Here is an 18,075-nt window from a genome sequence, read left to right as displayed (position 1 = left end):
TCGAGTTGCGTTTCTAGTTGATTTATCGGGCATTTATTTTGTTATTTTTATGCTGTTTATGCGTGAGGTCCAGTTCGACCACATGGACACTGGACATTCATTGCTGCATTGAAGCTTAGTACTGCTAATGCAACATAGCAGCAGGATCGCTTTTTTGATTTATTGCCGCGAGCGCGCTCAGGAACTGTCTACCGCGCAGAGGTGTTAATAGTGAGCGAGGTGAGACGCGAGAGGCTAGACGTTTAACCAAAGATTTATGATACGCGCGCTGGCAGCTGTGCTCGTGGTATATCGTGTTCTCGTAAACATTGTTGCAAGATGTTTGGCCCTTGCTGGGCGATTCAAGTTTTCTACAATTTTTGGACAGCGCACCAAGTCGTTAAGGTCGATTGATTTAGTATTCACGGAACGGTAGCCAGTCCCAATATTTTTTTTGAATAGGTGAATTATTTATCTGGGTGATAAAATCGGTAATTCAATTACTTTAAAAATTACAAGCTATATAGTTATGGTTGGTGGATAACCATGTAGTTTTTAAAAAACAATTTTATTCAAACACTTAGTTAGTAGTTAGTAAATTTGAACGGAACGGAGAGCACGAGCTGAAGCTGAACTGGATGCGATGAAAGTCGGATGAAGACTGATCTGGTTGATCCGGATAGGTGATGACGTTCTGGGCGTTGGTGCTGGCGTACATGTACTTTCCTATGAGTCATCATCGATCATGTACTTTCCCGTGAGTCATCCTTGGCTGGATCATAATCCCGGGCGACGATCGTTACGGATGTTTATGTTATCGTCGCTCGTGGCTTCTCTCGTTGTTTACATTAAGCGGCAGTTGTTGCAAGATCGTTCTGATTGTTACGACGATCTTGGTGGTCGCGCTAATGGTTAACTTGAGTGAAATGGGTGGTAGTGTTATGTGAATGTTTGTCACAGGTGTGATGAAGAATATTCGTCACATAACTATATAAGTAGTGCTAGTTTAGCATCAAACGACAAGGAACTGTATGTAGGGTATTTAAATGTCTTAGGCAAGACTCGAAGGATGTGCCACAAATATTTATTGACAATTATATCAAGATCAACTCGCCCGAATTACTGCAGGATGTGCCGATTACGTCTCAAAGTCACCCATGCAAGTCTTATGGCGTCACAATACACGATGCGAATGGAACTGCAGACATGTGAATATGGCATAGGCTTCGTGAACATTACATTTTTAAATACTATTGCCTACATAGCAACTGTACTGTGATAGAGAATAATGCCTTTTATAGAATGTACAATTTTGCCTGCTCAATTATATTATTGTTATCATTGTTCTGTAAACCAAATCATAATAAAAATAAACCAGTATCTAAAAGTCTATTCAATCAAATAAACATCGTAATTACATATTACAGGGATATAAAACGATTCGCATGACTTGGTTCTACCAAACAAGCAAATAATAACTGTTTGTCCGAACATGTTCTATCCAACAGCTTATGGGCCAGGTAAGATAATTTGGGAGAAAGCAGGAGCGTTCGAAAATGTGTATATACAGAAATGTCTGTATGTCAAAAGATACGACGCAGTTCTCTTTCTCCTTATAAAAAATCGAAAAGTTCAAAAATCGGAAGAAATCCATAAATGATAGAAGCGTCTGGGCATAAAGAATATCAGAAACAAGGTATTCTGCTTTCTTATTATTTGGAACAGCTGTAAAGGACTTCCAACGACGATAAACAAGAGTCAATTGTGTCATGTTATAGTACGATGGAAGTATGTTCCACAATCACTGGTAATGCATCAATCGGATTGGCTATTACTCAATCGATACCACACCATGTTTCTTTGTTTAAAGTACGGTATTTCATACGTCGGCTTACATTCACCACGATCATTTATCTTCGTACCTCCTTCCCTTGTGAACGTCCATGCATCTGTTCTCCGTATTGGTGGCAGCATACGCTTCAGCGCATTGCCATTGATCAGATCGTTTGGCAAGAATCACTCAGTTGGCAACGAGCAACATAAGAAGCAAGGTAGATTAAATCATAGCTACGATGCTCATGTACGGGCAGTCGAATCGTAGTAGTACGAATATAGGTCAACTCACTGTTCCCTGGATCGTATGGCCTCTCAGCGTGACTGGATAATCAATTGATTGGCTTAAGGTGTTATTGATAGGATGAGCCAATGGGTGTGCACAAGGAATTGAATGGTACACAGAAGCAGGGAGACGAAATCGAGGCCGTCGAGCAAATCATTTAATAATCTCGTCCTTGAGCTTGAAGAGGATACCAGGAAAGAAAGGTTACAACCTTTTGTAGAACCGACTACCGCTTATAGGACAGTTCTTCGATGGGTAAGCCTTTTCGTCGGTTTTGAGGTTCTATTTTCAAATCTCGTCCGATCATTGAGTAATGCTGCATGATAAATGGACCTCACAGGAGCATTCAACTGGATCCGATTGGAGGACATTACCCTAACGGTACTCAAAAGCATAAACCAATGAGTTTAATCAGGGGTTGGAATATGAGAACCATCATCAATAGCCATCAGATTGCTAGCATCAGGCGGAATGTTACACACATTTACGTGTCACTGTCAGCACAGTATCAACAGCAAGACGTTCTGGGAGTAACGAATTGCCCCGAAAATTGCATGGGTGTCGCTTTGAAACGGGTTTGTTTCATTCAATATTTACCAAATTAGTTTTGCTCTCTCACGTCTCAAATCTCATGTTAATGCGCTTGGTTCGCTGAACATTTAGACATGAACATAAACACAGCTACGTTACACAGAAAGCTTCGAAGGCGAGCAACTATCTGCGACGTGAACAGATCATGGAAAGACTCCAAGGATGGAAACGATTAATTTAAATGGTTGCTGTCATAAGCCGGCCCGATATTCCGTGTAATCTTTTGACAAACATAAGCCTGGGATCATGTGAGACGAGATTTGGAAGGCTATTCTCATTATGTAAGCTAAGGGACGATTCGTCTTGAAGGACATTGGAAGATTAACTGGAACTAAGATTTCGTGAGTTGCCATATGGCAGAAGATGGAAACTTAAAGTGCGCGCTTTGGCATTTTCCCAACAACCATTTATCAATCGAGACTCATCGTCTTTTGTTTGTCGAGCTGCAGTTGAAGAGGATGACGTTGGATGACAAAGTGTTTCTTATCACACAAAGGCGTTGGATGTAGCGATTGTGGCAAACAACCTCATACCTCGCGGTCATCCATAGTTGGTCCGAGAGATTCATTTATCTTATGCACACCAGCACAATAGGGAGAAACTTTGCGAACTATTCATCGATCTGGATGAAGTGTTTGATGGTGATCAATCAATGAAAAAACGTTCAAATGTGGAGGAGCAAAAGCGTATCAGCTATCGTTTGAAAAGAACTATCAAAGGCATCTTTCCATCGAGACATCTCCTATGAAGTTATACGATTATTAAATAATGATGCTGAGTTTTAAACTCAAAACATAATCACTTACTAATCAATCCTTACTTAGGATTCGGTTCTCATCTCTTGACCGCCACAGATCGGAATTTACTCCCTCAGTCCACCAGAGCGGATATTATACTTTATGACAATGATTAATGGCTGCCAATTTCCTATCTTGCTCTAATTGATACGGTCACACCCACACCCAATGTGCGTCTGGCGTAGGAACCGATGCGGCTGGTGCCGTGAATTTGATCAGCATAATGTTTCCTTCATCTCCTCCACCATGGCCACGAGATCCGAAAAAGCGATTAATTCGCGATACGGTTCCTTTTGTGCTTCTTTATCCTCGCCAACCTCACCCAGACATTCACATCGAACCTGTGCAAATCAAGCAGATTCAGTCAATAGCAACTCCCGTGGCAAAATCCAAACGTTGTTTTATTAATGGCAATAAAAACAAGGACGTCCGAGAGAGGAGGCGGATGTTAGCTGACCACATTAGCTTTGGTTTAGAGTACTTGAGATGTCGTTCGGTCAAGATAAACAAAAACAGACGATTAATTACTAGGGCAGAGTGCAGCCATTACGCACGATGTTACAGCGAAAATCGATTTCAGTTTGAGCAAGACTCGGCCTGATTCGTGCACAAAGGGCTGATGGAATTTTATAATCACGATCTTTTATCGAACAAGATACAGATATTTTATAAATTTATTAATTCTGCTTATTGGATTTTGTTTGCTCTAAAGCAACCATTTATTTTAAAAACCAATTCTAGTCCATCGTCCACCACTCTATTCAATCTTTCAGGAAATGTTTGAATTCCATGTCGAAAGAGCTTCTCATCTTTTGAAACTATCTACTCAGAAACCTTTTCGCAAAATATTTTCTTTAAGAGTGAGGTGCTGTGCAGCCAACTAACTTTTTGAACAACCAGACGAATTATATTCCTAATCAACAGTGGTTGGTTTCCGTTTCCGACGTTTTCTGTAATGTTTTTCGCCGTTTTTGCAATATGTGGTCGAGCGCTATCATGTCAGATATCCCATTCTGACCATTTTCTAACTCGCTTCAAACGGATGTATTCTTATCGATAATGTGCTCCATCAATAGTTGGGCCAGTTTCCAGATGTTCGTAGAGCAGGACATCCTTTATCCTTCTCTTCATCTTCCAAGATTTTGGCTGACAGGAATATTCCTTAACGGGCAAAACTCTGCTTCTAACCTTTGAATCCAGTTTTCATATTTTGATTTATGTCGCAACATATTCACCATAAGCTTAAACCAATATACAACATCTTTCAACAGTCGGTTTCTTCAAATGAACGTTATTGTACTTCCGCGCAAAATGGATTTTATAGGCACAAAACTCGACATTTTTCCCCCAAGAAAAAATATGTTTACATAAATAAAAAGTCGATTCACTCATGGTGTTATAAAGGTATTAGTTTGTACTTCAAAATTACAACAGGGTAAGAATGTGAAATTTTCAGTGCTCTGCTACATCTTAGAGCGAATGGTGGTGCTCAGCGGCAATAATTTAATGCAAATCCCATCAACGATCTCACATTTTCATTTGCCAGCATCAATACGATAGTGGAAATGGTGCCACCAATGAGAATGGTAATTAATGTAAGCCGCTCATGTTCAAAAGTGATACCCATGTCAGCACTTTGCGTTCCATACATTATTTCTCTCTCTTTATCAAAACCCCTGATTGCGATGGATTGTAGGAACGTTTCAATTCCGTCAGCTGTTCACCAGCATCCAACTAGACCTTGCGAGATTCGAGTTGAGTATGCAAAGCTGGGATCGTGGTCCCATGACCTTGTTTAAAGTATGTGGAACTAGTTCTCGCTTGTTTGCCACAGATTTACGGTGTTTATACCCTTTCCTTCCTCATCCCATACCTGAGTGCTGTTTAGGTGGCCACCATGTTCACACCGAGCGTCTTCAAGATGGCCCCAAGGAACGAAGCATTACAGAGAAATATCACCCACATCTCACCGTTTAAGGGCGATCGACGGTGTATCAGTCCTGGCGATTGGCTTACTCTTTTGTTGCTTTGTTTTCCCTCTGTTGTCCTTTACTTCTCTTCCTCTCGAAGGCAATCTGGTGCTAGAGGTGACGATGCTCAATCGTATGCGTGCGTAAACACAGTTCTACAACTCGATCTGCAGTCAAACAGCGATTGGAAACCAAGCTTTCTGTTAAAAAACAACGACGTCAAAAGGACATCAATCTTCTTTGTCTCAGCCAATCCAGATTCGATAAAGTCGAAAGACAACCAAGGATCTTAAAGAGATACGCGGCTGACGGATGGTTGCGAATCAATCGGAATGCCAAATGTCGAACGTCTTGCCATATTTATGATTTACGGTGCCGCAGTTCGTCCATGAACCTAGGGGAAAGCAGCTGTTAAATACAGTTTCATGATGGAACCAGAGTGTCAACCGTAACCATCGTGCTGTCGAGCGCATTGATTATGCAAATGAGATTCATAGAAAATGTCCTCAGTGTCCGTGTGCTGGCATTCGAGGGAAGAAAGAGCAAGCAGATGTTAAACATTCAATTTATGGTGGCATATTCCAGGCACATAGAAACATAAATCAGGAAACGGAAAGAAACATTCCAGGCGTTTTAAATTGTATCCAATATAATAATTGCGTGTGGGTTGTGCACTCAATTTTATTTCCTCAGAACACCGAAGAGAATTACCATCATGACTTGTTTGTTGCCAAAACGATAAATGCGGAGAACGATTTCATTCCGAATAGCATTTACATTCAATGTAAGCTTAACGATCACCTGCTGGTAATGCTCTTCGACAGATTATGATCAGATTTACTTGAGATTTGCTCATTGCACGTTCCAGGCACCGGAAAATAAGCTTCCTAATTTTAGATTCCCCATTTAAATCCATCAAGCATTTGGCCCAGCGATGGTTCAGCTGAAAATAGTTTCTACCGCGATCTCATCTGGCCAATGTAAGTGAATCTCAATGTCACAAACATGTTTCCGATCATTATTTTCATTTCTGCAATGGTTATTTGTGTGAGCTGCTCGAACCGACAAACAACTATAACGCACCAGGCCACCAGATTTCATCGTGCGCCATAGATCACTTTCCGTCTAAATTTATCCTGAAACCCAAAACTTCATGGTGAGTTGTAGTTGAATCTATAATTTATAAAGTGAAATCAACACCTCGAAGGAGTCTTTCAGTTCTGTATTTCTTCTCTCACTGTTTTCGGCTTCTAAAAAAATTCATAAATGTTATTAAATGAAAAAATAGAAAACCATATGCCATTCCTTAGTTGTATTTGAAACTCAGCACTATCAAGCTTCAATTTATCAACTCCTTTTTAATCAGCTTTCCTTATGCCTGCTCTGTATGAGGCTGGTCTGCCTCTATGTTTCACTACCATAGCATTATCTTTAGAGACAGCTGATCGTGTGATCGAAATCGATGTCGCAAAATGGATTATGGAAATGAGAAAAGGCTGTACCAGCCAAAAGAATAACTCAAAACGATTCCAACAACCAGCCAGTGACCCCAAACCATCGTTTTCGTCTGTCTGTTTGATGCTCCTTTTGATCCTGTCTCATCATCACCTTCCACGAAATGTCACACCAAGCACGTCGCAAGTAGTTCTGTTGTTGAATGTATCATGAATCGGCCAACGCGACCGGAATGAAGACGCCCGATGTCAGCTGCTAGCAACTCAATACTTATCGTGGATTTGGATTGATTTGTAACCCTGCAGATGGCTTGAATTCGAATCTTCACACTCGGTACCACGAAGATGTGGTTCTAGACCCTCACCACCACCCTCTGGCATGCAAACGACATGCTGCACACGTAACTTTACACTTCCGCGCCAAGTCCATGGATGGCGGTGCGCGGAGAAAGACATTTCAATAAAAAAAAACACAAAAGCACGCGCCACAGAAGAGGTTTATCATTCAACCTGCACCTCAACCACCACCCTTCTCCTCTCTAACAGCCATTCCCAATGATGTATTTCCTTTCTCGGCTGCTCAACGCGTTCTGCAAGACATTCATTCCTCGGCGCTGGCATTCATTCTCGAAGCCATTCAAAAGCGGCTGCCGGAACATTATCGCGTTACGAGTTGCGAGTTCGATATTCGGCATGGGGCCACGGATTCCTTCGTGAGGTTTTGTAAACATTTCGCCACTCGCCAACTCTCCTCCGTCTGCGCTCGATGAACATAAACAATACAAGCGGAACGCCAGCACCGCCATAGCTCTGCGATGGACAGGAAGGAAGGAAGGTGAAGTGAGACCACGGTCACAGCGACATGATGTGGCCAACGCGATGAAACATAGGATGCAACCGTCACTGGCGATCCAACATCCGAACGCCGATGCTGGTGCTGCCCCTCGGAAGCAACATTCACGCCTCGGCGACGCACGCGCCCCTTCGACCATCGTTCCCGACCACGATGGAGGGGTGATCCGCGTGGTTCTTGGCAACTCCGGTTCAGTCACTCGTGAGCCACCGTCCCGGACTGCTGCTTGTGGTCAGTTGAGCAAGGATCCGGCGCCGTTGATTGTGTTTCGGAATTCCGTTCGCGCGCGTAAATCACATCAGGAGGAGGAGGAGGAGGAGAAGGAGAAGCAGGTGGGACAGTGGCACGCGCGCCCACCACACGCCAACACTCGGTTTTGTGTTTGTTTGTCTTTCGTTCTTTGAATTCCGAATCCTCGATCCTCCTCCGCGATCTGTTAGTGACCGTGGCGTGGCGTGGCTTGGCGTGGCCTGGCCTGTTTCGGTGATTATTGCTTATGAGTTATTGGTACTGCCCGCCATTACCATTCTCGGGGCTCTCTCGGTGGTCCAGGACTATTTTTGGAAAAATCGTCCGCCTATTCGAGTGAAAGTGCCCTGGAAAGCAGCCAGAATGTTTGTCGTGGCGGTCCTTGTCCTCGTGGTGTACCATCAGTGCCGTTAGCAGCAGTTAATCGTCATGATCATCAAGACAGTGTGGTCGGCATTATTCTGTTTTACGACGCCATCAAAGAGTGCCAAGCGGTTGCTACGTGGTTTCGCGGTTTCGTGGTTCCTTCCACTCCGAAGGTGTTCGTCAAAGGAGCCCGAGAAACTTGTTGCTATCATCCCAGTTCTCTCTCCCGCGCGTGTGGTCTGGAAGGACAATTTTAATGAAGAACAAATTAATTAACACCAAGACCTGCGTTCGGTCGTGAAGCATTAATTGGCATTTTTGAGCACCTTCTGAGGTACTTTGTGGTTTACGATGACACATTGCCGGTACCTGGTGATCCTCGGTGAGAATCCATATCCCGTGGGACACAATTTACGATCCAATGACCACCGGATGGTTGTAATGTGGTCATCTGTCGCTCTGTTTCCTCTCCAAATCCAACGCTAAAGCTCCTCTTTACACCGAAGCCCACGACCAACGGATCCATTGGGACTTGGAGCAAATTTGATTTGAATCCTGGTGTCCACGGGCTTTCCACGGAATTCCCGGATCCCCAGCGGTGCGCTGGCTGTGTAGCACTCGTTCCTCGCTTCCACGCCAAAGCTTCTCTTTATTTCTCTTTCTCTTCTCGTATGCACCGTGAATGGAGCATATTTACCGAGTGTGTGCACGGCAGGATAAAAAGTTCTGCGATCCGGATCCCCCAAATGGAACACAACCGTTGGACGAATGTAGTGCCGATGGCCAGTGCCGGTGATGCTGATGCACCATGTTCGCGGCCACTACTCCAGGGGAAGGTGCCATGCCATCCGTATCGGACGTGTTTATCTTTTTCCTATCCAGCTGATGTTCCTCGTGTCTCCCCTTCCGATTCCACCAATAATGCCCTCCCTTCCAGCATACCAACACGGCCATGTGAGTTGCTTCACCCTTCGCCAATGAAACGTGGGCCGTGGGGCTAGAAGTTTTCATTAAGCGAAAGAAATGCGGAGATACCGAAGGGTCCACTGCAACCAGCACCAATGACTGGGGTGGATGTGGTGGAAGACGGTGGTAGCGACGAAACATTATGCTAAAACAGAACAATAGCGTTCATTAAAGATGGATGGGTAGGTAAACGAGAAAAATGAAGTACTCACTTCGCTTCACGATGATGTGTGCCTCAGCGCTAGTTGTACTTGTCGTCGTCCTAGTCATCATCGTCATCGCCGTCGTCGTCGAATCATCATCACTGACTCCTTGTGTCTGTGTGTGGCCACTTGCTTGCTGCGGGGTGTGCTGCACTTTCCAACGCAGGAAAGAAAAGAAAAATGACTCCAAGAGGAACTGGAGGAGAGAGCCCGTGACACTTTCGTTGCTCTGTGGTCTCGTGGTGAGCCCAGTGCGATTGAGCACGAGAGTGTTTGCGTTTAAACATGTCTGCCTTGGCCTGCCGACCTGGCCTCGACCTCGACTGAAGCCTTAATGGCGAGATAAATGATGAGTTTACATGTCGAACATGGCGGGACTTAGTGATGATGAGACCAAGAGTGAGAGGGAGATAGGGAGAGAGCAGTGTTGTGGAATGAGGTGGCTACGCGTGATGGTTATGAGCCGCGAACGACGCACAAATGGCAAGCATTCCAGTGGTGCGCACCCTGCTGGACTCCCGGACACAAGAGCGTGCTTGAGGAACTTTTGCTCAACAAAAAACCGACCCCTACTGTGGGCTACCAGCCCGTAAACAGCAACCACAACCGATGCTGCTAAGCAAATGAGCGACCAAACCCCTTGCTTTATGGACCTTTTTGGAACGCCACGCACGCTTTCCAACTCTTCTACTCCCCAAGGGTGGTCTCCACTGCGCTCTCGTCGGAATCCTAAAAATACTTTGCACCCAAGACGCTCGCCACCATGTGGTGGTCGGGTAGCTATTGCGTAGAAGCATGATGTCTGCATCACGTTTTGGAGCTCAACTTGCTCCAGTCTGACGCTCGACGCTTATCTCACATCTCGTAGCACCGGCGATGGAGATGGAGCATTGTTCTCGCACAAGTGGCCGGAAAATCCGGTAACAGTTTCACCGGTGCGGTGCATTTTTGTAAAACCGTGGACCGTTCCATGGTCGTCTGGTGTCGCTTTACCGCGCAGTAAACGTGCACCTTATCCGCAGTTCCACTCGCCGGTGATGGATGGTGGAGGAGTGATCATGGTGGAAAGGAAACTTTATCGTACGTAATTAACACACCGGTGACATCAGGCGTGTATTGCGCAACGTTATCTGTGGTGTTCGGTTCCAACATGCCAATAGCCCCTCGGATGGCATCGAGGGAAGGAGTTGGGGACCAATCCTCACGGCCATCGGCTTAAGCGAAAGTGAGGAAGCGAATGTACTACGGACACTGGAAGCTCATCGAACACACCAAACACACGCTCACATGCTGTATCATGAGGTTCGAGTTATCAAACCGTGGCGTGACCAATCACGCATTCGATCCCTCCCGATATTCGGTAGCGACGAGGGTCAACATAATCAGGCTAAACGATGCCTGACGGATGGAAGGTCGCCTCCTGAGAGGCGAAACTGATACGACAATGGCAAATCAAAATGTCGACCATTCGGACTTTGAGCTACCACGTTGGTCAATCTCTTAAGAACCGTTTCAACATGCGAAAGGGCGGAAATGGGATGTCCTCGGATTACGAAAGAGCTAAACTTAATCCCGAATCCGTCCTGGATGGAATGAATCTACCATTTTTGGGGATCAAATCAACCGACCATCTATCGTTCCATGGCGTGAGCACATCACATAATGTCTTGCTTAGTGCTTCTGGAAAGGGGGTTTTTGGGAGCTATCTTGCGTATTTGCATAACAGGGAGCTTTGCAGAGTAGCCTACTGCTTGCCAATTCATATGCTCAATCGAATCATAGATCAATTGGTGAACTTGTGGATACGTTTTATCCGTCTTCAGCCTTCGTTTGACCTTTTTCGAAGCTTCCATTTCGTTCCGCGCAAGTGCAAATCGCAAATAAGGGACAATTATCTTCATTTCCTCTTTAGTGTATGCCAAGGTTCTTTCCTTATCGCATCTGAAGTCACGTTTGTATGAAAATGTCAAGCATCAGCCATCGAATTAAGCTACATAGAATGTGTTACATGCGGAAACAAAGCTACTTGCCACTCGTTTGTTTCCTGAAACCAGAACACGCACATAAACAAGTTCTATTTATTCTCCACCTCAACGTGTTTGGACTTGAGGATCTCTGACCAACTCGCTCTCGACACATTGGATAAACACCACCATCATCGCATTGTCCTCCCAGAAACTCGCTTCATGCTTTCGTGTTTACAAACGGGCAACACTAAATGCAAAACAAACATCTGAAAATGGCTACAAAGTGGTGAAACAGGATTGTCTAAAAGCCTTTTCTTTTGTAGTGGAATGAATCTACTCTATTCCACAAATATCTTCCCACAGATAAAGCTGCTTCAGATCCTCGTTTAATACTGTCAATATCCTAAACTGTCTGCCTTTTCCGTATTATTCATATTACATCTTTCCCACGAATCACTTTCTGCCTCTGCCAGTGTACAGATCTGAGAACATTTAGGGCGAAACACTACACCATTGTTGTTGATTTGGGGATTTTTATTCCTTCGGTTCTAATTTCAATCAATCCACATCAATTCTATTTCGGTGCTTTACGTTTCTTTGGAACATCCCGTATAGACCGCCAAGGAATTCTCAAAACGGATCGAACCGTTGTTAATGTGAATGACAGACATCCACTTAAAGACGGCGAGCTCAGGGACTTGATGTAAGGCTAAATGTAATGTCGAGAAACGAAGACTTCGGAGAATTCTGCTTTGGATAGAGGATCTTTGTGCACTGAGAACGCTAAACGCTTCCCTATTCAAATCTTATCTGCTCCTAAATTCCACGTATCAGCCACAGTATCAATCGCAGTTTGGCCACATACTCCACAATGTAAATCGAATATTATTATTTTTGTTTGTCATTGTCAAGTGTTATTATTTATACGAGCATAAATCACGCAAAAACTACCATTTGTATTAATTTTCCGTTGGTTTAGTGATATTTTATAAAATAGACAGTAGAATATTTTTTCTTTACATTACAAAAAATGCAAACAGAAATCCTGCGGCATCTATACCTCGGCCTCGCCGTCATTCCACAGCTACAAACCACTCTCTTTGACCCCAAAAAGGAATCATTTCTATTCATAAACCACAGCTGTACTACTTTTACACTTTCACTCCATGAATCCTCTTCCAGCGCCACATAAAAGGCTTTTCACGATTGCCTCGGTGCGATCCATTGCTGTGTGGCTTCCAAAAGTTTAACCAGTAAATATCCCCGAATTCTCATCATTCCACGGCATTCTGACCTCGTCTCAATCTTCGGATAAAAGAGTCCCGAAATAGCGCAACAGCCGTCCTCGGAAAAAGTGATTTTTATGAAATTCCTCCCCTAAACAATAATCCATCGCTGACGAACGAAAGCACGGAAGGAAATGCGGCACAATTTCCGCCCAACGGTCTCTAGAGAATACGCCCAAAAGAAGATTCGCCGAACGCATAAAACTCCGCGATAATTTGGATTCATTTGTGCGCGCGGACCGATGACAAGAGTGACATGTACTCGTGCACCAAAACCGAACAACACCAGGGCCATGACTGAGTGGTTGTTTATCGAGCCAATGTCCGGAGTCCTGTCATCCATCGGTCGGCCGGTCGGTTGCTGTTAATCCATTACCAGAACCACGGACTGGCATGAGGTGTTGCACTTCATTTCGTATTCCCGATGGCATTACAATCCCGATGACTAGATGGCTTCACGGCTTTACTGCTTTCAGCTTCTGAAGGTTACCACGGGCAACCGTCGATGGACAGCTCTGCAACACTCTTCTCCGGCGTTGACCTTTTGGAACTCCGAGACAAGGACCGGAAATTAAAATAAGAGAACCAACCAGTCGAACCACCCACAGGCCAGCTAGCTTGCGATCTCACCGGCTAACGGATGGATTGGCCGCGGTTTTGACGAAGAACGCGAATCGTGATGGCGAGGAATGAAAGCCATCATGGAACGAGGATGATTCGCGGAGTAACGGTCTCGACGGATGTTTTCACTTTATGTTTATTGCTACACGACTCTGTGGCGTTCTGTGGCGCAGACCCGTGTGGCCATGGCTCAAAGTTTATGTTGCGGTTCACGGCACAAGGCGGCTCATTCTCGTGGACATGCTCACGAAATTGGATAACTTGATCGCGAATAGAAGAAGGGGAAACATGAAAGATGTACTCCCTTTTCCATGAATCCCGCTCCAGCATGATGATGAACCAAGACAAACTCTGTTGATTGCTCTAGGGCAGGCGGATTCTAGGCCGCCAACATCTCCAAAGCGAACGCGAAGCGACAAGCGAAAGGCCCTTCGTAATATCCATTTAAAGAGTTCTTCAAAATTGCTCATGCAAAAATCCGTGCACGCTGCTGACAAGACTGAAGTCAAAGCTTGGTAGCACCTTCACTCTGATCGGCCAGTGACGCCTGGCTCGAGTGAGTCGTGGCTCTAGGAGGCTCAAGCGAAAGCGAACGCTCCTTTGCTTGTTACCTTCTTACCACAAATATGCCAAACACACCCAGACACATTCTCGGAGTGCTTGAGCTCATGTGGTAGCTGGAACTGACGCGGTGGAAAGTGTGGGAAGCAGGTTCGTTTAGAACGCCACGTCAGCCAAGCGTAACACATGAATCTTGCGGCACCGCACCATTGGAACGGCGGTTTGTCTCGTGTGTTGGTGTGTTGTGCAATCATGTGGCGGTCTGCGTTCCACCATGAAAACGAGCTTATTGCAACAGGCCAATATTTGTACTACTCGCGCTATTGCTCCTGAAAACCACAGAGAAGCACTTCATTTTGTTTAACAATAACGGTGCCAGGTGGCGACCAGGCAGAGCAGATGATGAACTTGCAACTCAATCTTGAGACTTCTTTGTCAAGCGATCGCATCCAGTGCCACGGTGGGGATGCAAATGCAATAAACCAGTCTACGGCCCTAACACTTCCTGACGGTCCTGGTGTTCCAAAAGGGAATTGCTAAACGGATTCTCCTCCCAACGCAACACCCTACGAGAGATCCTTCACATCAAAGATCCTAACAGATCAGCATTTATGGTGCGAGGATACGACTTTGAATGAACTAGTGAGAAAAAGAGGAAGAAAAAGAGATAGCGACGAACGATAATTTGATGTAAATCCTGTCTAAAAATCCGCTCATTAAGGCTCGAGATGCTAGGACCTTGCGTCCGTAGTGTGACCTTGGCACCTAATGAAGTAGCAACGTGACCTGCAATTAGAGAAAAGAGACATCGGCAACAAACTGTTCTGCTTCGGATCGAATTTCCATACTTTCCGACAGTTCGTGCCACGAAGCAGCGACCATTGATTGGTGATAAGCATCCGAAGGCTGGCTGGACAATTTCGACTCTAATGATGATGCGTTGACGGCACAGGTGAGCGCGGTTCTCGCGATACGTTTAACGACGATGTGAAACGACAAACTCACAGAGGGTATTACGGGCGGAAGGAGTGAACGATTCCTACTGGCCCATTCACAGTTGATTGATTTCTGTTTCATTCCGGGCGACCGAACCACCGTTACCGTTCTGTCGTTTGGATCCTGTTGAAACGAGAAATTCGCAGCTGATGAATCAGCAGACTGGCATAACATGAGTTCATCAATTTCTCCCTTCTTTTCGGTTCCTACACCTCTTCTTCTGCCTTTCTAACCTCTCCTAGAACAGTAGCAATTCCTCTTGGTAGCGAGTTAATTGGAAATAATTTGATAGAAAACTTATGCCATGCCGCGGTTATACAGTTCCATCGCATCGTGACGCCTTTTCGCGCGTTGTTAATGATGTTGCTGATGATGCTTTCGGTGCTTTGTTGGCCAACTTCTGCAAGCCGATTAGCCCGTGGCCACTGATGGAGCTCTAAGCGAAGCAGACAGCGAACAAGTGGCTCATCGAGAGCGCTTTTCAAGGTTCTAACATTTCATTTCACCCTCCTTTGCGCTGGCATATGGCAGCATTCATTACGGGTGTACATAAAACAACACAATTTGATTTGAACTCACCAACGATGGGCTGCTCGTTAGATATTAAAATCGATTTACGTTCAACCAGGTCCATGAAGATGGATTCTAAGATAATCACACGATCAGAGCGTTAAATCTCCATCACTCACCGCTGGCATCGCGATGGCGCATGGCGGTCCTGGGATGTCGTTGCCCTAAACGAACATAATCCATCCATCCGAGAGTACGGTCCTTCTGAATTTCTTTACCAGCTCGTCGGAAGTACAGCAGCCAACGACAACGATAAACAAACTTTCGCAACCTTCTCCTATTCCCCGCCCCTATTACATCCTGTTCCGTCGGCTTCATCGTCGTCGATGCCGATCCGAAATTGATTTACGCTTCCTTCCCTTCCTTGTTCACCCGAGCGGCGGGCTAAATACATTCCACGGAGGAACAGAACTGACAGAGGTAGCGTCGCGGAAGGAAATTGAATCTCCTTCATGCGTCATAGTCATCCGACTCATCTCTAACCCTCTAGTGCGCGTTCTGCATAACGATCATATTGTTTAGTTTCGATTTTGCGCTTTTATCCCAAGCGAGCGAGATGAATGAAATCCTGTTTATGGCCTTGTCCCGTTTCCCGCCACCAGCAGGATGTGCATGCATCCACCATCATCCGGAAACGCCATTCCAGTTGAGTGTGCATATCGGATTAGATGCATGCATTAATTCATGGCATTTTGAACGAACTTTTATTTATCAACCATTTATTTTGAGGGAATACTTTTTCGCATTTGATTGAAAGTAATTTGATCCTATCCTTTTTGTCATCTGCTGTAAATAATACATTCAAGCACGCGCTGTGTGCTAGCAATTGAAGGTTTTAGAGGAAGAAGAAGCGCAAAATAACGGAAACACTCACGCACTCGTGCATGAACTCTCAATCGAAACCATGAACCGGAAGAGCTTGTTCCAGGGACTATCCAACAGGGAGCGAAAGGGATCGATGAAACATTGAATGTGAAAGTGTAAAGCGGAAGCTTGTTCTCTGGTCACGTCTCAACGACGAGAAAAGCCTTCCAAGCCACTCGATAGTCGTTGACCGGAACCAATCTCCTATGATACACTGGCCAGTTTGTGTGGATGTATCTGTGTGTAATCAAGTGAACGATTTTGGAGGAAAAAATCCAACGAAACCTTTCCTCGTCCGGCTTAGTTCGTGCTCCGTGTCTAGTGCTGTCTATTTTTTGATAAAAATGTCCATTCAACTTCAACAGGAATCAGTGAAAGCAACAGACGCAGTATGAGAAGCAGAAGAAACAGTGTTTGACCGCGAGTGTCGTGGTTTGATCGTGAGTTCCGTGAGTTGAGTGAGCACCAATGCACGTGGATTGGACGAAATTGGCCGCCGGCGAGCAACAGCGACGGATTAATGAAAGCGAGCAACTATGAGCTCCATGGAATTGGGAGAATTTGTAATAAATGTCACCGAAGGGCCACCCCTCGATGGCAGCACGATCGGTGCTAGCGGAAACATGACGACGGCAACGGCCACAGCACAGCTGCTTTACTGCGGCAAGGCATTGGATGACTTCCACACCAGGTAAGTCGACTCCGAGACCTCAGCCTCTCGACATAAATCAAACCATTTTCACGACCCCACGACGTACACACCACAGTAGCGCCATGGTTTGTGATGAAAGATACGGTGGCTACGCAGGGGACCATTTATTTCTATTAGCAGCCAATTCGGAACACCCAACCAACCGGTAGCGAGATACTTTTTCATTCAATTTGACCCAGAATGAAAGAAAAAGAGCTGTAAGAAAAGTGGGCATAAGAAGCTGCGATAAGGGTGGATCCCGTAGATCCTATCCATCCAAACCACAACGCATTAACAACGAAAACGCAACCTAAGCGAATAGCACTAATAGCTCGGAATCGGTAGCTGCAAGGCAGATGGTAATCCGAAACAGATAACTGGTTTATCGTTTGGCCGAGTAATCGAGCCCATTTTTCCGAGTCATCTAGGTAATTTGTAGCCTTCATTAATGCCATTTTCACTTCCGTCATTGCGTGGTCATTTCGATATCGCTGTCTGTCATTTTCCGGATGGCTTTTCGTTCATCGACGGCGTAGTTCTAATCTCAACGACCATTTTACATAAGATACACAATTTATCACATACATTTAGACCATGTGATAGGGACATATCATTAAAAACCAGTACCAAAAGATGAAACAATCAGTTCTAGCTCCATTGTGTGCCTTATCGGTGAAAAAATTGTTTTATTTACGTTAAAAATGCTTCCAAGTAGAGTGTGGCTCAGTGATTGTGATAGAAACATATAAATACTACCTTTCAATGGAAATCACAGTGTAATTGTGCATGCGACGGCCGGCCAAAAACCGAAAAAATCGTGAGCTACCAGGCGCCTCCATTTGCACGAAAAAACCGCCAGGCGCCTCCATCTGTTACTAAAATCCACACTAAAAGCTGCAAAAGAAGGCGAAATCATGCGATAATGATTGTGAATGATGTGCTTTCTCGCACACCCTCAATGTGAAGCTCGAA

At 45.0% G+C, this 18,075-nt stretch overlaps 1 protein-coding gene across 9 annotated transcripts in view; it reads left to right on the top strand.

Moving 5' to 3' along the window:
• The window catches only part of LOC126574002 (G-protein coupled receptor dmsr-1-like), a 56,382-nt gene that overhangs the window by 12,556 nt on the left and 25,751 nt on the right, over positions 1-18,075 (top strand). Inside the window, exons 1-2 of one of the 9 annotated variants that reach the window (XM_050233895.1) lie at positions 7,978-7,994; positions 16,778-17,103. The exons of 1 other annotated variant lie outside the window; for it this stretch is intronic. In XM_050233895.1, coding sequence (XP_050089852.1) covers positions 16,949-17,103 — 155 coding nt within the window. In that variant the 5' untranslated portion in view covers positions 7,978-7,994; positions 16,778-16,948. Of the gene's footprint in view, positions 1-7,977; positions 7,995-8,073; positions 8,096-8,716; positions 8,761-9,271; positions 9,333-16,777; positions 17,104-18,075 lie in introns of those variants that run through there. 7 more of the 9 variants (XM_050233894.1, XM_050233898.1, XM_050233897.1 and 4 more) reach the window with 7 other exon arrangements.

Source organism: Anopheles aquasalis, chromosome 3 (assembly GCF_943734665.1).
Source record: "Anopheles aquasalis chromosome 3, idAnoAquaMG_Q_19, whole genome shotgun sequence".
NCBI classification, from domain to species: domain Eukaryota; kingdom Metazoa; phylum Arthropoda; class Insecta; order Diptera; family Culicidae; genus Anopheles; species Anopheles aquasalis.
Note: the sequence above shows the minus strand (reverse complement) of the source record. Positions and strands in the feature narration are given on the sequence as shown.